This window comes from Bactrocera tryoni, chromosome 3, assembly GCF_016617805.1.
Source record: "Bactrocera tryoni isolate S06 chromosome 3, CSIRO_BtryS06_freeze2, whole genome shotgun sequence".
NCBI lineage: Eukaryota > Metazoa > Arthropoda > Insecta > Diptera > Tephritidae > Bactrocera > Bactrocera tryoni.
The window spans coordinates 59,524,984-59,549,904 of NC_052501.1; the positions used below are offsets into that span (position 1 = coordinate 59,524,984).

At 38.1% G+C, this 24,921-nt stretch overlaps 1 protein-coding gene across 1 annotated transcript in view; it reads right to left on the minus strand.

Annotated features, from left to right (window-relative positions):
* Positions 1-24,921, minus strand: part of LOC120770711 (lipoyltransferase 1, mitochondrial) — a 60,403-nt gene that overhangs the window by 13,283 nt on the left and 22,199 nt on the right. Inside the window, exon 3 of the mRNA XM_040098291.1 lies at positions 22,057-22,164. Coding sequence (XP_039954225.1) covers positions 22,057-22,164 — 108 coding nt within the window. The remainder of the gene's footprint in view (positions 1-22,056; positions 22,165-24,921) is intronic.

Here is a 24,921-nt window from a genome sequence, read left to right on the forward strand (position 1 = left end):
ATTCGGTTCATTTGTGGTACTTACAAAATTTCCCGTTATTAATAGTTTCAATATATTCGTGTATATTGTGCGCCTTTCAGAAACGCGTTTTTTAATTGATTCAAAAAGATTGAAAGCTATTGATAAGTCCACATTTTTAACTTCGTCCAGCATAAAATGTATCACTGCATCAGCAGAACAGAGGTTCATGTCACGGCGACACAAAGCTTCTATAACTAACTCTGCCGGCTTTAAAACTTTAATAATGATTTTAATAATATTAAATTCAAAATCTTCCAAGCAATCTGCCTTAAGGTCGACCATCGCTTTTTTCAAGCAAGACTCCAGCAAATGAAACCGTTCGATCATTTTTAGTAAACTGTTCCACCGAGTCTGACAATCTAGGATGAGCTGCAACTCTTTGTTGAACTCCATTTTCACATATTTTTGTAAAATTTCATTCTTTTTGCCCCGAATTTTGTCCATAATTTTTTTGATATCAAATCCGTCTGTAAGTTCTCCACGTTCTTCATTATCAGCTAACTAAAAATACCATAAAAATTGGATTTTCATATTAAAAAAATAAATAATCTGTCTACCTGTATGCAATCAGTTTGATCTCTCGTATCTTCTTCGGAATCATCATCTTCACATATAGAAATTTCATTTGGCTCAACTTTAATTTGTCTTTTGTACATCACATCAAGGATACCTGGCTGTATTCCATGTGCCAGGTACAGCTGTTGATGTGGACCTATGCGTTTGCCAATTTTCAACATAGTTGAGGCACCATCCGTGATAATAGAAATAATATCAGTTGCTAAACTCAAGTCATAATCTACGAAACGAGATTCAATCATATCAATGCAGTATTCAGAAGTTGCGGCACCTTTTATTCGGACGAGTCCCAAGTTCTATATGTTTTTTTGACCATGCAGTATTAAATTCAAGTAGGGTTTATTGGCCACAGAAGTCCATTTGTCGAATGAAATGCTAAATCTATTATTTTTCACTTTCAAATCGATTATTTCTTTCTTCACTCTTTCGCGACATTCTTCACAATATTCCATTACATATTTTCTGATTGTGGTGTCAGATTTGGGAACTTTAAATTTTCTGGCTTCAATACCTTTTCTGATTTGTTTTGATTGCGCAATGGTTGAAAATGCTAATCCATCCACAGCTACCAAACTGGCCATAATAGCACGAATATTTTCTTCATTTTTTGGTGAAAAATGTGAAGTAATTTTTGCCACTTTCTTGGGAACAGCAATTGTAGGAGTTGCTTCGCGGCACAACTTTATGCCATGAACCTAAAATTATCAATTTCTCTACAATCTTATTTTTATTGCGGATTTATAATTTTTACCTTTAAATGTTCGTGTAATCCTTTTGTTGAACTCACCCTTTGTTTTGAGGACTGCATTACATTTTTTGCACTTGGCTTCCTCTGAACTTGTTGATATTAGAAAATAAAACCATGTCGTCAATTTGTCGTCTCCTTTTTTTGTGTGCTTTATAAATGATGCAAAGTGAATGAAAAATTGTTATTTTAACATTTATAATTAAAATATTTAGTACTTACATTCCATTTTTACAATTTATACAATAAGCACAAGTGTAAGTTTGTCAAATGCAGTGCGGTTGATCGTATTCTTGGCACATGCTACAGCTTGCCAATTAACAGCTGATCAAACCAGTGCTGTAACTTTGATCAAACAGTGTTGTAAAGTACTAAATTCTTACTAATTGTTTTTTGGCAATGTTCATCTATTGTAAATACAACTTTGTTTATGAAAAAATAATAATTAACAGTGTTTAAAAAAAGGACAAAAATTTTATTAAATCCCGGGATTTCGGGAGCCCGGGAGTGGGAGCTCTAGTTCATATTCACTAGCACCAAACCATATTATGTTTAAGAAAACATGTCCACTGAATTTCGTTAAAATATCACACTTATTGAACAATTTCTATCGGAAGTAAATACCATTTAATTTTGGCATAAAATCAAAAATGTTCTTCAACAATGGAGTAAAGCGGACTGGGATATAAGTCCAATTGTTGGTTGGGAGCAAGGCTGCTAAAACCGGATCGGTGCCCTTTATATTGTGAAACCCAGCGGTTGCGGTGGTTGTACTACTACTGCCAGACCATTTGTACAGCATACACAGTTAATGCAAATTCAGACCAAGAAAGCGCTGTGAGTATAAACGCGAAAAATAAGAAGAACTGTTTCGCTCTCCTGAGCTGATGACCGAGAGTTCCAAGTCTCACAACAAGAGAGGGCCCCCAAAAATGCCAACCAAGGAGGGGTTTATGACAAAAGCGAGATACGAGGCGGCGTTAGGAATATGCAACCGACCGAAGGCTAGTCTAGTTTGAAAGAAGAGGAGGTGACGAACGGCCGGGCACACTTTGATACAGCCTTTGTGAATCGCATTGAGGAGCATATCGCTGAAAAAAGGCATAAATCGACGGAAACCATTCTGAGGTTCCAAAACCGGGAGCTGAGGGTACCTTAGGTAAACCTCCACAAATGCAAGATCGCCTCTGCTGAGCTTCTTCTAGGCAGGCTACGACGTGGTTTTAGTCTAGGAACTGTAGATCGAATCGGGTAAGGTGGTCGCTGGACTAAAGTCACCAAACTGCACAACAGACACCCCGAACGTGAAGAAAAAGGTAAGAACGGTCATAACGGTAAAAAATCTATACTGCCATACTATATCAGTCTTTAATACTTGCACCCTGCTATATGCCACACGAATGCGGAATTTTATTTTACAAATTAGTCTAGTCGTAGCCAATAAAAGTGAGGAACCTATGTATAAAGGGCTAATCTCCAGAAACGTCAATGGTAAACAATTGAAGGGTGCTAAACACACGGACATTCTGTGACCTTAGGTACATCTACTTCTACATTTAATCAAATGCAAAGATCAGACAAGATGTGAGAAGAAATCGCAGAAACACAAACTGAGATCTGGGCAGATACTATTAGAAAAGAGACTTAGACCTTGCGTGTACAAGAGCGTGTATGAAGAGCAGGAAAGGGGCGGGACAATATTCACGAACGCTTTTCATCCCGCTTGCCCTTCGCTTCGACTCAAGCACAAAAGGAAGCCTCTACGATGGAACAAGAAGCTCGGGTCTTTCAGACGCAGAGTACGGGAATTTAAAAAAAAAAAAAAACTTGTAAAAACTTTGTAGCAGCTTTGAAAAGTCCAATGAGGTGGCGAGGATGAGGATACTCCACCTCGCCGGGTCTAATTCACAAGAGTTCCGGGGAGTAGACGGACAACGGCGAAAACTCATTAGAATACCTAGTTAGTGTGCATTTTCCTAGCTATAACGGCGCGGTAAGGTAAGGTCTAGTTATGAAGGGAATAGACCTGAAAACATAATTACAGAGAATACAAAGGGAAATGCCAACAATGTCAATGCGACATTGCAATGCAAAAGTAAAGCGCAAAACGGTAGATCAGAAATGTACAAAATTCATAATGGCACTCCATAAAAAAAACTGTAGGAACATAATCGGAATACTCACTTGTGACTGTTTGGTGGCGACACACGCCTACAGAATGGGGCTGAAAGATCAAGAAGAATGCAAAAAATGTCAAGAACAAGGCACCAAGAAAACCCCCGCATTTGTAAGAATATGCCTTAATCATTTGGGGCCCACGGTATGAGACACTAGAAGATGTAGATAGTGAGGCGACAGAGTCTATTGAAATTCGCTTCAAGCGCAGCCATCATAAAGGATTACGACTTCACATGGACCTCGTCACTTAACTCTATCTGGTATCGCAAAGGACCAAAACTTGTCTATAAGTGACTACTACACTAACCTAACCTTAATATGTTTCCCATATTTCTGGGCATTTATACTAAAATAACTCCGAATTTTAGCGACATATTCACCGTAAAGTCCACTGTAATTACGAAAGCCGTTACAAGGGGTATAAGAGAACAGGAGTAATCTGTAGACCGATTACATATCGATTTATTCAAGTTATTGTTTAAAAGCAGGACGGACAGACAGACATCCGGATTTCAACTCTACTCGTCACCCTGATCACTTTGGTATATATAACCCTATATCTGACTCTTTTAGTTTTAGGACTTACAAACAACCGTTATGTGAACAAAACTATAATACTCTCCTTAGCAAATTTGTTGCAAGAGTATAAAAACAAAAGGCGTTGACAGTTGTACTATAACGCTATGAAGAAGCCACAACCTGACAATATCGAAAACCAAAATTCGTTATTTAGACCAAAATTGGTGGCACTTTGTCTTAAATTGTTCACAATTTCCTTATCTGACCATAATAGATACAAGACATACAAAGTTTCCTAACCCACTAGCTGCCTTACTTCCCCACATCATCACATCTACTCTACGTTAATTGACGGAATGTAGCAAATTTTCTTCTTTGCCTTTTCAATCCGATGTCATGATGAAACTTGGTACACGTATTTCTTGGCTCCATAAGAAGGTTAAATTCGAAGATGGGCAAAATCGGCCCACTGCCACGCCCACAAAATGGCAAAAACCGAAAACCTATAAAGTGTCATAACTAAGCCCTAAATAAAGATATTAAAGTGAAATTTGGCACAAAGGATCACATTAGGGAGGGGCATATTTGGACGTAGTTTTTTTGGAAAAGTGGGCGTGGCCCGCCCCCTACTAAGTTTTTTGTAGATATCTCGGAAACTACTATAGCTATGTCAACCAAACTCTATAGAGTCGGATAATAACCACGCCCACCTCCAATACAAAGGTTATGTTGAAAATCACTAAAATTGCGTTAACTGACTAACAAAAAACGTCAGAAACACTAAATTTTGCGGAAGAAATGGCAGAAGGAAGCTGCACCCAGACTTTTTTTTAAAAATTCAAAATGGGCGTGGCGTCGCCCACTTATGGACCAAAAATCATATCTCAGGAACTACTCTACCGATTTCAATGAAATTCGGTATATCATATTTTCTTAACACCCTGATGACATGTTCGAAATATGGGTGAAATCGGTTCACAACCACGCCTTCTTCCAATATAACGCTATTTTGAATTCCATCTGATGCCTTCTCTGTATAATATATACATTAGGAACCAATGATGATAGCGAAATAAAACTTTACACAAATACGGTATTTGAAAAATATGTAAATGACGTATAATGAAATCTCGATTATCACTTTATCATGCGAGAGTATAAAATGTTCGGTGACACCCGAACTTAGCCCTTCCCTACTTGTTTATTTTACAAAGTTTTCAATAATTGTCCGAACTAATGTTAAAATAATGTTAAGTGGAGGATGGAGTCATGTGTAGAAGTTCACGCAAGTGAGGAAAGTTCTCTGATCGCCATTCACTTGGGAGTGACCAGAAACGATTCTTTTACACATGGCTCAAGCAGCTCACTACTTCCGGTCTTTGACCAAGTATCCTCTGGGTAGCCTAAGATCATCCGTTCGAAGGCGAGCTAATGTGAGAGACTCCGTTGCCGAGTACTATCATTCACTCCGGTGAATGAACGTCTAGCCACAATCCGCATCAAAGCGAGGTTCTTCAACATATCGCTGATTTGCGCCCACGCCCCGACGGAAGAGAAGGACGATGTGACCAAAGATGCCTTCTATGAGCGCTTGAAGCGCGCTTATGAGAGCTGCCCCCGCCACGATGTCAAAATCGTGCTTGGCGACTTTAACGCCAGGGTGGGCAAAGAAGGTATATTTGGCACTACGGTCGGTAAATTCAGCCTCCACGACGAAACATCCCCAAATGGGTTGAGGCTGATTGACTTCGCCGGGGCCCGAAATATGGTTATCTGTAGTACTAGATTCCAGCACAAGAAGATTCATCAAGCTACCTGGCTGTCTCCGGGTCGAAAACTACCAACCAGATCGATCATGTTGTGATAGATGGAAGACACGTCTCCAGTGTTTTAGATGTGCGTGCGCTCCGAGGTCCTAACATCGACTCGGACCACTATCTTGTTGCAGCTAAGATTCGCACTCGCCTCTGTGCAGCAAAAAACGCACGCCAACAAACACAAGGAAGGTTCGACGTCGAAAAGCTGCAATCACAACAGACAGCCGAACGATTCTCTACTCGGCTTGCACTCCTGCTCTCTGAGAGCACTCGTCAACAACTCGGTATAAGGGAGCTGTGGGACGGCATTTCAAACTCCTTACGTACAGCTGCAACCGAAACCATTGGTTTTCGGAAAGTGCAAAAGAACAGCTGGTACGACGAAGAGTGCCGTGTCGCAGCGGAGAGGAAACAGGCTGCCTACCTCGCAACGTTACGATCGACCACTACACGTGCGGGATGGGATAGATACCGAGAGTTGAAGAGGGAAGCGAGACGCATTTGCAGACAGAAGAAGAAAGAGGCCGAAATGCGTGAGTACGAAGAGCTTGATAAGCTGGCCGATAGGGGTAATGCTCGAAAATTCTACGAAAAAATGCGGCGGCTTACAGAAGGTTTCAAGACCGGAGCATACTTTGTAGGACCCCAAAGGTGATCTAGTCACTGATGCCCAGAGCATAGTTAAATTATGGAGGGAACACTTCTCCAGCCTGCTGAATGGCAGTGAACGCACAACACCAGGAGAAGGAGAACCCGATTCCCCAATCGATGACGATGGAGCAGATGTTCCATTACCCGACCATGAAGAAGTTCGAATAGCAATTGCCCGCCTCAAGAACAACAAAGCGGCAGGGGCCGACGGACTACCGGCCGAGCTATTCAAACACGGCGGCGAAGAACTAATAGGGAGCATGCATCAGCTTCTTTGTAAAATATGGTCGGACGAGAGCATGCCCAACGATTGGAATTTAAGTGTGCTATGCCCAATCCATAAAAAAGGAGACCCCACAATCTGCGCCAACTACCGTGGGATTAGCCTCTCAACATCGCATATAAGGTTCTATCGAGCGTATTGTGTGAAAGATTAAAGCCCACCGTCAACAAACTGATTGACCTTATCAGTGTGGCTTCAGACCTGGAAAATCAACAACCGACCAGATATTCACCATGCGCCAAATCTTGGAAAAGACCCGTGAAAGGAGAATCGACACACACCACCTCTTCGTCGATTTCAAAGCTGCTTTCGACAGCACGAAAAGGAGCTGCCTTTATGCCGCGATGTCTGAATTTGGTATCCCCGCAAAACTAATACGGCTGTGTAAACTGACGTTGAACAACACGAAAAGCTCCGTCAGGATCGGGAAGGACCTCTCCGAGCCGTTCGATACCAAACGAGGTTTCAGACAAGGCGACTCCCTATCGTGCGACTTCTTCAACCTGCTCCTGGAGAAAATAGTTCGAGCTGCAGAACTAAACAGAGAAGGTACCATCTTCTATAAGAGTGTACAGTTGCTGGCGTATGCCGACGATATTGATATCATCGGCCTCAACACCCGCGCCGTTAGTTCTGCTTTCAGGCTGGACAAGGAAGCACAGAAAATGGGTCTGGTAGTGAACGAGGGCAAAACGAAATATCTCCTGTCATCAAACAAACAGTCGTCGCACTCGCGACTTGGCTCTCACGTCACTGTTGACAGTCATAACTTTGAAGTTGTAGATAATTTCGTCTATTTAGGAACCAGCATCAACACCACTAATAATGTCAGCCTGGAAATCCAACGCAGGATTGTTTTGCCAACAGGTGCTACTTCGACCAGTAGGCAATTGAAAAGCAAAGTCCTCTCTCGACGAACAAAAGCAAAACTCTATAAGTCGCTCATAATTCCCGTCCTGCTATATGGTGCAGAGGCTTGGGCGATGACAGCAACCGATGAGTCGACGTTACGAGTTTTCGAGAGAAAAATTCTGCGAAAGATTTATGGTCCTTTGCGCATTGGCCACGGCGAATATCGCATCTCGATGGAACGATGAGCTGTACGAGATATATGACGACATTGACATAGTTCAGCGAATTAAAAGACAACGGATACGCTGGCTAGGTCATGTTATCCGGATGGACGAAAACACTCCAGCCCGAATAGTATTCGACACAGTACCCGCCTGAGGAAGCAGAGGAAGAGGAAGACTTCCACTCCGTTGGAAGCACCAAGTGGAAAAGGACCTGGCTGCGATTGGAATATCAGTTGGCGCCACGTATCGAAAAGAAGAACGACTGCCGCGCTGTTGTTAGCTCGGCTATAATCGCGTAAGCGGTGTCTACGCCAATTAAGAAGAAGAAGAATGTTAAATGTTTACCAATGGTCTATTCGAAGTTTATTTTAGACCTTTATTGTGAAATTTGTCTTTTTGTTGTTGCTGTAGCGAGTATCCAGATCATGTTTGGGGTAAGTAACATTTCTGTGTGGAATAAATAGTACCGTTAGCATCTTAGCTTATTAAGAATAATAGTACATATGTATAAACATTTTACATAATAGTTCTTATGATTTAAAGCAGTAGATATTTATTTTGCCGAGGAGCTTCTTCTTCTTTACTATCGTAGAGACCGCTTACGCGATTATAACCGAGTTAATAACAACGCGCCAGTCGTTTCTTCTTTTGCTACGTGGCGCCAATTGGATATTCCAAGCGAAGCCATGTCCCTCTCCACTTGTTCTTTCCAACGGTTTTTTGTTTTTTTTTTTTTTTGAATCGTAACAAAGATATGGTTTTACATTTCATTCGAATTACAACTAGTTACAAAAGTACTAACAAGCAATATTTTACATAATTTATAAGGTAAAACAATAAAAGCTTTATTAAGAAGCTTTTTACAAAAACTAAACTTTGTATTAAAAACTAAATATTATAATATTTGTTATTTGCTTAGAAGATCATGAAACCTTGTTCTTTTCAATCTGTGCCTGCTTTTTCTAGCTTCACATTGTTGTCGGGCTTTAGCGTTTAGCATGATTTCGCAACCTTGTGGCATGTTTCGATGCCGTTTCGCTAATGACTTCCCGAACCATTTTTATGTGAAGATCATGATGTAGATCTGAATTCCGTTTGTACCACGGAGCATTTACAATTTTTCGAAGAACTTTATTTTGGAATCTTTGCACCATTTCGATGTATACCGGTGCAGCGCATCCCCATAGTTGGATTCCATATGTCCAGATGGGCTTTAACGTTTGATTGTAGACTAAATTTTTATTTGATGTTGTTAGTTTTCTTTGTATATGCTCCTTCCACTTTAACTTTCCATCCAGCGTCAAACCAAGATATTTCGCCGAGGTGGAGAGTGCGGAATTATCATTCCTAATATATAAGGCGATATACATACGTAGCAGTTTTGTTAGTGAAGTTTATATGTATAGACTTCGAACTCGTTGACAGTAATGTTCCATTTTTGTGTCCATTCTACGATTAGGTTGATTGAAGACTGCATTCTGTTCGACGCCTCTATTTCATTTTTACCAGTAGTAATGCAGGTATCATCTGCAAATGTGGCGATTGTGCTGTTTGGCGGCATTGGCATATGGCTTGTAAAAACAAAATATCCCAGGACACTTTAAAAATTTGCTTGGGGTGCACCTGTTTTTATTGGCTAAAACATAGTATATGATTGTCCCCTGCTTTGATTTCCCTGCAGGTAGGGTGGACCCCCTTTGGGTAGGGGAGAAACCGAATATACCCGTGGAAAGGCATGCCTGTCGTAAGAGGCGACTAAAATCCCACATGCACTGTGTCTGTTTTCTGGGCTTGCCTTGAAATGTCAGCATAGTCCATGTCAGATACAGTGCTATAGTATCGTCGTAAAAAACGTTATTGTAGGAGTAGGTAGGAGTGCAGCCCTATCGTTATTGTACTCTGTATATTTTTATTCCTGGTATTCTGACGTTTCGTTTTACGATCTACGTTTTACGAGACATTGTCAACACACAGTTGAGTTCTTAGGGGCTCAACTGGCAGTAGCGTAAGCTACAGGTCACACCAAAGACTAAAATATGGTACCACGGGGAGCAGTTAGCCCTTGGAGGTAACTCCAATCCGCTCAATGGGTGTTTTGTCCTTTGTGGAGATTCGTGGTAGCTGTGGTTTAAACCTAAATGCAGGAAGGGCACTTCGTCCGGTGTGGATCGCATTGCGGCCGGGTGCCGACCCAGAGTACGGCAGAAGTTTTAGGTGGGCCTCGTACCCGACCAAGGTAGCTAAGGGTGTTTCCTTCCACCCGAACCAATTGGAACCAAAGTGTAAGTGTTTGTGTCGGCACTCATGCTTTGGTTCGCCAGGTATGAGGGTTTGTGGCGTGCACTTATGCTTTGGGGCACTGATCAACGCACTGTATTGATCTATGTGCTTCTAGCAATAGAAAGCACCGTGGAGTTATGTCGACAGCGTAGGATCCCACGTAAAACCACAACGGACTCTGTTCCTGCTTGATTCTGAAGTCGCGTGGTTGCAGTAGGTAAGAGTGCAAGTAGTTAAGTTAGTTATGTGGAAAGAGAAGTCTTACCATGGTGCTATACTTTATCGAACGCCTGGGAGACAAGAAAAACAGCTGTGCAAATTTGCTTTTTTCCAGTCGCATCCTCAATTATATCTATCTATTCGATGAACTTGAGATTGTGGAAGTGTTGCGATCTAAATCCAAATTGATAGGCAACAGTAAGATTGGACGATATGATGATGCTTCTTGTGAGCTTTTCCTGGTTTTTGTACCATAATGATTTCAGATACCTTCCATGACAATGTTTACGTTTATTATCTATGTAAGTTTTTCTAATGCTTTTCGCGTTAGATTTTTTAGTATATCAGCTGTCACCAAGTCGAAGCCGGGAGCTTTTCTTGGTTTTAATCTACTTTTAATTATATTTTCCACTTCTTTAATTGTTGCTGATTGGATTTCGTCTACGCATTGCGATATTTCCAGCTGCGGTAAAGTTCCATGAAACAGAAGAGGAGAGAGTTTCTCTGAAAAAACTTCCGCTTTTTCTTCGTCGCTTTTGGCCCAGGATCCGTTTGGCTTTTTGAAGGGTGCATTCGACAATATTAGTTTCCTAGCATTTTTTACAGCTTTCCAAAGGGAATAATCCGTATGTTGGATTGGCGTTAATTTCTCAATGTAATTAGAAATATTTTGATTCGTAAATAACTTTATTTTGGTGCTGAGAATCTTAGTTAAATTGTTCAGTTCTGTTTTATATTGAGGAAATCGCGATTTGCCATTTTTAAAGTAGTTTTCTCTTTTTCTTTATGAGATCTAAAATGTCTGATGGATAGTTAGTATAAAATTGTTTTTGTTTAGGAACAGGAGTGCTTTTCCAAGCCGATTCCTGAATACCTTTCGTAAATGTATGAACTTCATCTTCTAACATATGTTGAGTTGTTATATTTACTTTAGAATCAATATTTTTGTCGAGCATAACTTTGAAATACTCCCAATCCGTATGTACATATATTAGAAAGATAAGGTAGTATGTCGATTTCTTTTAGATGACCATTTAAGATTAGATGTACTGGCGAGTGGTCCGAATTTAAGTCTAATCCATTTTCAATAGTAATGAAGGTCTTGGATATTTGTCGAATGATGAATAAGTCGATCAAGTCAGGTAATTTCCTTGTGTCGGAAGGCCAGTATACATGAAGTCGCATCCAGTGGCCGTAACAGCTTTAAATAGCTCTCTCCCCTTCGGAGTCGTAACTCTTGAACCCCATTGTGAGTGTTTTGCGTTAAAATCACCACCCATGACGAATTTTCCATGGTGTTTTAATATAAGTTCTGTGTGCAAGTCCATTTTGATATTGTGTCTAGGTGGGCTATATATTGCGGTAATGCTTATTTTCCCGAAACTAGATTCAACCGATATGGTCGTGGTTTGGAATTCTGGGACACTTATATTAATTTCTTCGTAGTGGGGAATATTATCTCTGATAATTATGGCACTCCCCCTTCTCGCATTGTTATTTGGATGGTTCGAGCAATACGTCTTGTAGTTTGTGAATCTAACGAAAGTTTCATTTGTAAAATGAATTTCTGATATAAGACAAATATCAATTTTTTCAATATGGAGTAATGCTTCTAATTCTTTACTACGTTTGAGCAAGCATTTGCATTTCAGGTCATAATTTCCATCGGTTTCATTTTTGCGCCTTACTTTCGTTGTGCTGTCGCTCTAGTTTAGTAAGACGTTAGTGGGTAAGTCCATTTTGCTATTCCAGCTTATTGAGCTTGTTGAGGATTAATGAAAAATTAACGAAAACACCAGTGGCATTCGTATTTTTTTGATTTTCAGACATATTTTGTTAAACTTTATTAGCACCTTTAGTTATGCTATTATGCTACTATTTACATTAGTGACTTCCTTCTGAGGAATAGTGGATGCAGTTGTACTTAAGCGTTTTGGTTCATATTTATGCTCTTTATTTTTCTCAGTCGCATTTTTAATTTTTTAAAGTTGCTTTGCCACTTCACATCCTCTATAGTTCGCAGGGTGATTTTGACTACAGTTACAGCATTTTGGCGGTAGTTCGGCAGGTTTTGTGCAGCTTAGTGTTGTATGATTTCCGGGGCACTTTACACACCTCCTTGGTTTACAGCAATAGTTTCTAGTGTGACCGAACGCCTGACAGATTTACACTGCGGCACAAGATTCGATGGCTTGATGGGCTCTAGTTTAACGACAGAACTTAAAATATGTTTGATTTCGTAAATTTTCTTAACGTTCTCCGTAGATTCAAAGCGTACAATAAACATATTTAACGGATTTTTTGTTTTATATTGAAGTTTGTGTAAGACTTTCGTAACATTAAACGCTTGCTTTTAAGATCTGTGACAATACATTCAAGCTCACATGAGTGATGAATGTCTTTTACCATTTCGCGTATATCACGCGATTGCTTGTCTTCGTACAAGTACCAAGAAATTTTCGATTCGTTTAATTTCCTTGTAAGAATTCTACAGTCGGAACTATCTAAAAGATTTATTTTACAGGAACTTGGGCCAGTGAGCTTGAGTGTATAAGATTTTTTTACATCTACGTTTATCAAGGAACGCATCAAGGGTTGGTTAAAATTTTCCGTTATTATATTTGGCGGAGGGCGATGACTTACTTTTGTAGCTATTTTACCACCTTCTGCTGTTTCATCCGGTGAAGAATCTGCTTTACGTTTCTTTTCTTTTTTAATAGCCAATTTGTTTCTGGTTCAAACTCTTCATCTGTTTCGTCTGCAAAGGTCGATTTTGATGGAAAAGAAGATGTTTCATTTGTATATTTGGTTAGCGATTTCTTTAAGTTTTCATTTTGAAGTTTAAGTGACGCATTTTCGTTTTTCAGTTCATTGTTCATGTTTCTATTTTCTTAATGCGTTCGAGCAACATACCTACATATTTAGTTACATTGTGTTCCCCCACCGGGAGGCGGAGTTTGTATGTCCATCACGATCTTATTGAATTGTGGTTACGTTACGTAAAAGAAACTGCCTTACAAACTGCTTTACCGACTGCACCTGCAGATAATGTAGTGTCCCTGGCCACCTACAACTCTGCGTAGACAGCTGGTTTGCCGTGCGACAAAAACAGCTGATAATCACTTTAGATGTTCGGAGGAGAATTTTTGCGCCAAAAATAATTGAGTGTTTTTGATTTGATATTATTTTTTGTTATTGCTTAAAGTTTCCAAATATTATATGATAAATTATTTGTTTTTAAATATTTTTGGAGAAATTACGAGTAAATTGATATACCGCGTGGTGCCAACGATGTTAAGGTCCTCCGGTGAATCTGCTTACACGAATTTCCACAGCCTAATATTTATTTATTTATTTAGTAAAGTCTATGAACAATAATTCTTACAGACTAATGAAAAACTAGGATGCATATTAGAATTCTAAAATAATAAAATTACAATAACAAGAGTAGATAACTTAAACTAAAAAACAGAATTGAGGGTATTAATGAAGGATACCCTAGAGTGAGAAAAGTCAAGTAGAACTTTCTCGGAGATCGAGTTAAACTCCCGCATAGCCCTCTTGAGGGGAGCATATTCAGCAAAATTAGTACTTTCCTTTTTGTAATAAAATGGCGAAATGGATCTGAGACAACGCTGGGGAGTATTGAAGTTGAGTTTCCCTAATAAGTAGGGACAGTCAATTTCCCCGTTAATTACATTGTAGACAAATGAAAGTGAGAGAACGGACCTTCGATTTTCCAGCGATTTAAGATGTAAAAGCAATAAACGCGATGTATACGATGGTATTGGGTCAACAAACTTTAAGGAGCGGAAAGCATAGCCCAGAAAGATCTTTTGAACACGCTCGATCCTGTTAATTGACGATATGCAATATGGTCTCCAAATAAACACTGCATACTCCAAGATGGAACGCACAAAACATGTGTACAGTAATTTTAATGTGTAAGGGTCGGAGAAATTTGTAGAATTTCGACGGACAAAGCCAAGTACCGAAAAAGATTTTGAAGTGATATAGTTGATGTGATTACTGAAAGAAAATCTGTTGTCAAAGATTACCCCAAGATCTTTGATTTCCGTAACGCATTTTAGGACGCAATTAGAAATACTGTAGCTAGAAGATAATATGTTGCGTCCCCTACCATAGGAGATCTGTGAGCATTTATCTACATTCAGAAAAAGTTTCGATTTCAGGCACCAATTATGAAAAGTATCAATATCACATTGAAGTTTGAGTACATCTTGTGCGTTATTGATTAATGCAAAAATTTTTAAGTCATCTGCATATAACAGAAAGTTGGCGAAAGAGAAGCAACAGGAGATGTCATTGATAAACAGCACAAAGAGAAGTGGACCCAAGACGCTTCCTTGTGGGACTCCCGAAGACGCAGTGAATGAATCAGATGACACTCCATCAACAGTGACTACGCATCGTCTGTTTTGCAAATATGATTTAATCCACATCAAGAAGGCCGAGTGAAATCCTAGTGATGATAATTTTTTAATTAGAATATTATGTGATACCTTATCAAAGGCTTTAGAGAAATCTGTGTAGACACAATCTACTTGAAATCCAGCGGAGAATGCAGACATACAATAATCACTAAAAACTGCTAAGTTTGACACAGTGGAGCGCCCAGGGACAAACCCATGCTGATTGACATTAATTATTGATTTTACTGCAAAATATAATTTATTTTTAACAGAACACTCAAAAATTTTCGAAATAGTAGAGAGTTTAGAAATAGGCCTGTAATTGCAGACATCATCCTTTCTACCACCTTTATGAATAGGGGTAATGCATGTCAATTTCCAGTCAGAAATGAAATCCCCGGTGGCGAGAGACTTATTGAAGATAAGCATGAGAGGATATAATAAGGCAGTGCAATTTTTTATAAATACGGGCGGAAGCCCGTCCAAATCCAATTTGGACGAGGACTTAATGTCACAAATAGCCTTAGCAATATAAATTAAAAGTGCATTGAACTTCGCGCACTGATGGCGACGCAGGCGGCGAGCGAATGGAATTTCTCCGAACTACCGCGCAGGCTTTGCAATAAAAGGCATTTTTAGATTTCACCAAGAAATCTACATCAGCCTGTGATAGATTCACGCACGACAAGTGAAATATTTGATTGCATTTATGGCAACCAATTAGCAGAAATTAAGGAGTATATTAGCACACTTGACTATTGACCGTACGCGCGAACGGTGTTAACTTTGGTTGGTGGAGGTCTTCCTCTTCCTCTGCTTCCCCCGGTGGGGTCGAATACTTTCAGACCTGGAGTGTTTTCGTCCAACCGAGACAACATGAAACCTAGGCAGGGTAGCCGCTGTCTTTTAATTCGCTGAACTATGTCAATGTCGTCATATATCTCGTACAGCTCATCGTTTCATCGAATGCGATATTCGCCGTGGCCAACCCGCAAAGGACCATAAATCATTCGCAGAACTAAAATAAAGAAGAATAAAACTCTCAACGTCGACTCATCAGTTGATGTCATCGTCCAAGCTTCTGCACCACATAGCAGGACGGGAATTACGAGCGACTCATTGAGTTTGGCTTTTGTTCGTCGAGAGGACTTTACTTTCCAATTGCCTACTCAGTCCGAAGTAGCACCTGTTGGCAAGAGTTATCCTGCGTTGGATTTCTAGGCTGACATTGTTGGTAGGTGTTTTACGCTGGTTCCAAGATAGACGAAATTATCTACGACTTCAAAGTTATGACTGTCAACAGTGACGTGAGTGCCAAGTCGCGAGTGCGCCGACTGTTTGTTTGATGACAGGAGATATTTCGTGCTTGCCCTCGTTCACTGCCAGATCAATATCATCGGCATACGCCAGCAGCTGTACACTATTATAAAAAAAGATTGTACCTGTTCGATTAAGTTCTGCAGCTCGAATTATTTTCTCCAGCAGCAGGTTGCGGAAGAAGTCGCACGTTAGTTATCGAACGGCTCGGAGAGGTCCTTCCCGATCCTGACGGAGCTTTTGGTGTTGCTCAACGTCAGTTTACACAGCCGTACTAGTTTTGCGGGGATTCCAAATTCAGACATTGCGGCACAAAGGTAGCTCCTTTTCGTGCTGTCGAAAGCAGCTTTGAAATCGACGAAGAGGTGGTGTGTGTGTCGATTCTTCTTTCACGGGTCTTTTCCAAAATTTGGCACATGGTGAATATCTGGTCGGTTGTTGATTTTCCAGGTCTAAAGCCACACTGATAAGGTCCAATCAGTTTGTTGGCGGTGGGCTTTACTCTTTCACACAATACGCTCGATAGAACCTTATACACGATGTTGAGGAAGCTTATCCCATATTTTACAAAGAAGCTGATGTATGTTTCTTATCAGTTCTTCGCCACCGTGTTTGAATAGCTCGGCTGGCAATCCATCGGCCCCGCCGCTTTGTTGTTCTTCAGGCGGGTAATTGCTATTCGAACTTCCTCATGGTCGGGCAATGGAACATCTGCTCCATCGTCATCGATTGGGGAGCCGAGGAGCTTAGCTTTTTAAAATACCACATGCTTAAACTAAAATCTAACTGTCACTCAACCTGAAGTATTATTTAATTTGTAGATTCATTGGCACGGTACATATTCTGTATGCGAGACTCTTTAATTTTCTCTCAAAAACATGTCCTTGAATAAGTTGGTAGCAAGACTGATACAGACAAAATAGTCCCACCCTTACTAAGGATGACGTGATATATGTTTGTGTTATAAAAAAAAGGGGACAAATGACAACATTACTCCGTAAATTATAAATACTTTTCGAAACTCGTGAAATAAACTGAAGGGGTCACATGTGTTGTCTCGGTAAAAAAAACACAATTCAACAATTTTTCGCATACAAAACTGAAATATTTTATTAGTATTACTCATTAACTATTTTTGGAATAAAAATATGTTAAACTTGGCCATTACGATGACCCTCGAAACAAGATGCACCCGCGGTGCAGGATAACTTCTTCTTACCGGATCATCTAAAGTGAAAAAATACGTGTTTTGGTTAAAACCTTAACTCAGAACTTGGACGAAGGAAAGTTAAATGCCATTTTTTGGTGGACCCTTCGTCCAAGTATATTAACCCTGAGCCCAGCTTTGCTAGTCTATTGAGACTCTATTACTCGGATAAACTGGACAATTTAGGACAATATTCGAGAGGTGTTGTAGGATTTAATATGATAATAAAAAAAAATCGATTTTTTGAAACCTCGAAAACCCATGGAACCCTTTACTTTACATACATTTTTACTTCATCAATCATTTTAGTAGACAAGCTTGATCGAATGATGAACACTACTCCGAAACTTTTTTCGTAGTTTTGCCAAGCATAACTTTTATTATGAAAAGTACCCGAAATTGTAAATAAAACGCAAAATCTTTAATTATTATTTATAATGTGTGGCTTGGGGCCTTGTTGTGTTGAAACAACATATTATCCAAGTCTATATCATCAAATTCGGGCCAAAAATACTCGGTTATCATTGCTTTCAAGTCATCCGAATGACGCCGCCGGCCCATTCGTACCAAACCGTAATATTCGATTTGGTGACAAGAAGTCAAACAAATAATAGTCGGAATATTCAGCCAGAAATGAGCTTCACCGCTAAAGATAATTTTTCGGGATTGTTGTTACTCAGCCCAATTCACGGGAACATTCGACGATTGTGGTGATCAAGCGGTTTTAGTTCTGGTGTCAATTTGATCTTATAAGGATGTAGGCCAAGATCTTTTCGCAAAATTCGCCACAACGACGTCACAGAGATGCTCAACGCTTGATGCGCTATCGACAGCAATATTATCGACACTACGGGCACTCTTTGTCTCACTGGCACGGGAAGATATGGTGTCGTTTGCTATCCCTATCAGTCATTTGTAGCGTCTCTATTGGAAAGCCCGTTACTAAACTCATGCCAACGATTTTTTCAGTCCTCGAAACACTTTTCATAACGGGAAACGGGTTCTACGGAGCGGGAATTTCAGTTTGGGGAACAAGAAAAAATCACACGGAATCCAAATCTGGTGAACACGACGGTTAACGATGGTATTCATTGCGTTTTTGGCCTTAAATTCTGTCACAATCGTGACTCGATGGGATGTTGTATTATCATCGTGTAAAATCCATGGATTGCTCTTACACAATTTTGGCCGTTTTCGACGAATGTTCTCACACAAGCGACTCAATACGGCGAAATATTCCTCCTTATTGACCGTCCATTCCTCCGGAACAAATTCATGATGCGCCAAACCACGGATAACGAAAAAGACAATAAGCAACGCCTTGATTTTTGAGCGGCTTTGTCGTTTTTTTTTGCATACGATCGTTTTTCCCTCCATTCCGATGATTATTGACTTGTTTTCTTGTCAAAGTTATAAGCTCATGTCTCATCGGCATTTAATATATGTACTCTCCATTAATGTGGGATAGGAATTCTTGATGACACTTGCCTGACTATTTGCATCAGTTGAAGAGGTCGTGCAGAATGAGGCATGTCTTCAACGGTATCTCTCGACAAATCTTTGACCACTTGTAGGTTTATGTTTTTGATAAAACTGAATCACAGTAAGCCTTTTTCAAACTTCGCATCGACGCCACGCACATGAAATTTGGTTAAATGTACAAAATTTTACAGAATAAAATCTTTTTTATATATTTTTATCCATTGTAAAATCGCAACGCACTACTGAGGTGTATCTACTTAAGCAGCTGCTGTAAACAAACGGGTGACAGACCGCGCTCATATTCCAAGGCGATTAATTAAAGAACAACAATACCATCACCATGAAAAAACATTTTTTTTAAATATCATTTGTACGGGGAATTTTACAATTTGCGGGTGTTTTTTTGTCACAACATTTTACACCCGCAGCCAAGCGTAACTTACCAATTTGATTTTTCACTATTTTCAATTTTTTCGTTGTTTGGGTAACTTTTTTATAGATTTAATAGAATACGGGGAATATATTGATGGCTTGAATATATTTGGTTAACTGTTGACTTTAATCTGGCCCATTTGTAAAATTAAATTGAGACAACTTTTTTTATTTGCACACAAGTCTTTGATTTCATTATTACTAATTCTTGTAATAACTTAACAAAATTTTTTGTTTCAATTGAAAATGGAATTACAACATATTCAAAAAGAATAACGGGAAATCTAATATGGCGTCGGTCCACCTCTAGCGGATATTACAGCTTCGATACGAGCAGGCGTTGACCCAACAAGTTTCTCCAAAACACTGCTTGAAATTTCCTCCTCCCAAACACTTTCTAACATTTTTTTTTAGTTCTGGTTAACTTTTAATTTTTGGACACAACTTATTATTTTTTTTTTAATATTTAATATTTGTGTAAGCCAAAGATCAGTTCGTTAAAACTTAACGGAAAAATTCCATTACCGCAACAAGTACCGATACAATAAGTGATAGAACACGTGTTCGCTAGAAATTTCTTAATGGTAAGTAACGCTTGGCCGCGGGTGTATGTTCTATGGATTTATCTTTCTAGATTTAGAACGATATTTCACTACCGGTGATGTATGGCAGATTTTTGAAGTGGTAGATGAAAAATAAGCAAAATGTAAAATTTACGAATGAAAAAATCCATTAGGGCCATTCCATCAATTGGCGACATGGTTTTTTACCCGTGGTTCTCCGATTTTGACCAAACTTTAGAATATCATAATATAGACCAAACGAAGAATATCTGTTAACTTTTTAGTGGTCAAAGTTGCTCCATTGTTTTTTGGCGCGCAATTCAAATTGAGATCAAACAAAAAAATGACTATTTCTTTTATTTTTCAACGACCTCAAAATTGAGTGAAAAAAAATTTGAAGTTATCCAATTGTATGTAAAAAAATCTCAGCTTTCTGATGAAAATTTTTAAAATACAAAAAAAATAAACATTTTTTTTTTCCAAATCCGTTTTTTTGTGCTTTTCTCCCAACTTTTTTTCAAAATTGACTTTCCCATTCGATTCCTCGTTAAATTCTACATAAGAATCAGTGTTCAAAAGTATGGGACTCTGATCCCATGAACAGCAAAAAAAATGCTAAGTTGTCGAAAGTAATTTCCGTATAAATGAGGCATGTGCGGATAGGGGAGCTTCTCCAGAAATCAAAATAACTTATATTTTTAAAATATTCACGATTAAAAGTTCAAAAATTTGCACTAATAACACATGGTATTTCTCTATGTTTCACTAAATTTTTCAACGTTTTCCTCTGTTTATTTAAATATACACTCTAAACATTGATATAAGTTCACATTTCACTTTTATGTTGCTGTATTTTGCCAAAATTTATTCATTTAAAAACCAAGTACTTTCGCGTAATACTACTTTTTTGCGTTGGCGGCCTTCGGCAGCGCTCTGAAAAAATAACCCTGGTCGAGCGAATACCCGGGGTGACTAAAGTACTTTTGCGTAGTACTCCTTTAAAAAAATAATCCTGATCGAACCAATACCCGGGTTAATCTAAGTATTTTATTACGTAATATTATTACATAATATTATCTAGTTGTTACAAAATTTAAATATAATAAGAAAAAATCCATATGCATGGAAAGGTTGTTTATACTCATTTTAATTTGAAACATAATTTATAGACACATTTGTTTCTATTAGAACTAAGATTGCTAAATAAAGAAAGAGGAATTATATCGAAATAGAAATTCAGAGAACTGCTCATATTTGCTTATCATCACATTTCGTCGTAATTGTTAGCACATAAATGATGCTCACTACGAGTGTAAAAAGTAATTTTTAAAATATAGATTTCTTATATTTTGAAAACACATTTGTGTATGTTGTGGAATCTAAGTCGTTCGGACCGACAATGTATGTTTTCATGACAACTATCAATAGCGAGCATTCTCTTGCTCTTGCAAAGATTGCAAAAATTCTATACCTAAATTTGCAAGGCCATGAGAGCACCCATTGAGAATGCAAAAATGTGGGTTTTGGTCTGATATTTATAGCCATTGCAAATAATTTTCTGCACCAAGAGGAAAATTCTGCAAATGTGCAAGGTTTTGCACCAGAGCAAGAGAACCCCCCTAATATGAGAATATCAAGCGACATCTGTTTTTGTGTATGGAATGTAAACAAATATCAAGTTACAATTTAGGGTCGGCAAAATATGTCTTCCAAAAACATCGATTCAACTAGAGCAGGCACCGATAATAATGAGTTGAATGTAAGTTTTCAAGCAGTTTTCAGCGAAAACTGTGTTTTCGTTTGACAGCTTTTGCATGGACGAAAACATAAGTTTTCGTTCGAAAACCAGTTTTTTCCACGAAAACATGTTTTCGTTGTCGGTCCGAACATAGTATTTGGTAAAAAACCTGCAAAAAGTGAAAAATGTGGATGTCTTTAAATGTTTATAGTTTAATTTCAAAAATGTGCGAAAAGTATGTTTAATATGGTGAAATAGCTTATTGAAATGTTCGAATTTTGGAAATTTTTGAACTTGGAAGTCGAATATCTCGTAAACTAAGCTATAAGAGCAGATACTTGTTACATTTATTTTTGTTATATAGAATTATCATATCACATTAATTCGTAGCGTAGTACGATTCTGAATATCTTGATATTTTTTTTGTGGATTGATTTGTAAATATATTCATTTGAACAGAACTTGTAACATTCCTTCTAAAATATGTTTCTATAGATCTGTATAGTATACAAAACTTACCTCTTCTTTGCTTAAACAATTTCCCAGGTTGAGTTTATTAGTATTAGCCAGAAGTGTGCAATGATGATACGCATTCGGATACCCTAATTTCGCGGCAGTTCCGGACAACTGTAAAAATATATATGTTATTATGTACAAAAAGAAATTATTTGCGATTGATATATTTTATATTTTCATTCGCATAAAAATGTGTGTTTTCTTTAGAGATGTAAATACCCAAACCATTTAAATGATTTGGAACTGTTCATGCCTCTTAATATGATTTCATTTTTTTTATTATGGTTAGTTAGGAATTTCCTAAAGGTTCCCAACGGCGTATTATATTGCACGTGTCAAATGAGACAAATATATGTACAACATCTTATTTTTATTGAGATATATAAATCACATATTGGCCGATATATGAGGTATATTAGATATATGGGGGCTCAGGCAAGTATTGACCCGACTCAATCCGTTTTTGACACACAAACATACTATTGTCAGGAAAATATTATCCCTGAATTTCAAAGACCACATTCTTACACATTGACCGATATTTGCGGTAAAAAGTGAACTATACATAGATTCTGGGGTACACATATTCAGTACCTATAGGCTTGGTTCGATGGCCGCCAATCCATTGAAACAAGGAAAATTAGTCGCATAGTTTCGCGTTCAGAGTCAAATAAACCAAAAATTATTACCATACCTATGTAAATGGTTTTTTTTTCTATAATATTTGTTTGAAATTTAATTTTTTCAGAAAAACTTCCATTTTTTTTGGTATTTGGTTGACAAACCTTAATTTTTAATAACATCCTTCACTCTTTGAGCCTTACTATTTAAACTATTCTTTATCATTATTTTTAAATCTGGATCACTTAGCCACACATCCTTTATGTTATCTTTGAGTGCAGCTACTGTGGAATTTCTATGAGAATACACCTTCGATTAAGAAACGTCCAATAGTTTTCGATGTGGTTTAAGTGGGGTGATTGACCCCCGACGGGAGGTGTTGCAGGGCACCCCATCGTGCATATATTTGTATTACGCTACTGGAGAGTTCAGTGTCGCCAAATATGGTACAAAACATGTTGAAATACTTTGATACACTGTTCACTATTCATCGTTCCCTCAAGAAAATTAATTGGTTCAGGACCTTCCACCTATATGAAGATCCAAATCATTACACTGGAGGTATATTTTCCAGTTCTCCGCATAACATTCACACAGTCTGCGTTGCACAAATTGAATGGTTTCTTTCGCTGCTTCTAGCCGGCATTCGTCGCTAAAGATCATGTTAAATAACAGGGTAACTTTGAATGGGGGACTTTAGGGGGTCGTTCATAACCTTTTATGTTTATCTTGTTCCAATCTACCTTTATGTAATTCTGATGGAGCCTGACACATATTAGCCGTTGATCTTTCATTCGCTTGGTCAATTTTTATTTCTTTGCTGGATTTTGGATCATTTTAAGTTTTTTCCTGAAAAGATGCGATCAACTGTTCTTTGCGATATTTTTACAAGGACATCATTTAGCTCCTTTGTAATTTCTCTAGCTGGTTTGCTGCGCGATTCCAGAAGGAGCCTCTCTACTTTAGATTGAATGCGCTCTTTCCCATTTTACCTCATACTTGTGCGACCAACAGCTCCATTTTTTAATTTCCTATTTTTCTATAGCATGCTCTCTTTTCTTTTAAAAATGCAGCAATAGCACTTCGGGTTTCGTTTGAAATGTTCCATTTTCTGCGTATTTCCTAAAAGGTATATTTTTCATTGATTATGTTATAAAGCTTCAGAAAACTTGAAAAAAAAATACTTCCCTCACAAATAAAACTCTGTAATATCTGAAATAATAGTTAAACGCTTATGAAAAAATCAATTTCTTTCATTACGCCATACAATTTATCTCTGATAAGCCAGAAATCACAAATTCTAACTCCAAGTAAAGTATACATTTCAGCATGATTTCGTATTTAAGACCCGCTACGGAATATTTTTTTTTTGACTCAGAGTAGTGCACAGCCTACTTAATGCTTAGGCAGTGGAAAAAAGTTAAAATTATTTGTCTAGCAAACTTCCGCAGTACGTTATTATTTATTTACCATGTTTCTAATAGCTTGGCGGGGTACTGTAAAGCTGACTTAAAAGAAAAATTTGATTATTTTTTGCCTTTATTAAAACAACTAAACATTAAACAATAAAATTATATGCAAATTGTTTTTATAATTAAAAATAATAATAATAGTTTCCGAAATTTCCATATAAAATATTTATATGTGCAAAAAATTTGTTCAATACAAGTACATTTAATTTTAGTTATAAAGTAGTAGTAGTATTGAAACTTTTAATTAAGGATTATGTTACCCTTATGTATTTGCATCAATTGGACACAATGAAGCATTGACTTCACCAGTTTTTGTTTGAAAGATGCATACATTTTACCTGAAGGCATTCCCCAAGGCAGATCACTCCACCAAATTTCAGAGAGTTAAAGAACGCCTTTACCTTCTTTGCTACATGGATCAATGAAAAGTCTTGCTTACAAATCCATTCATTACCAAGTATAAAACCAGCAAAATCAAGGAGTTTCTTTTCCAACAAATCAATGTCGATTTCTGCATTAATTTTGATTGGCACAAAGCATATTTTGGACTTGCCTTTTGATGAAAATGCTGGCAATACCATGAACGCGTTTATGGCATGATTCGCTTGGGCTTCTAAAAACCCTCCAGTATTTATAAAGACCATCTGGTCTGTTCAAATTAAATTCCATGTCGTCAATGAAAACCACATATGTATTAAGAATTTGCTTTGCTGTAAAATTTATATTTTTCATAAAAATTTATCGCCTTTTTATAACGTTGCTTTAGGCATGGTTT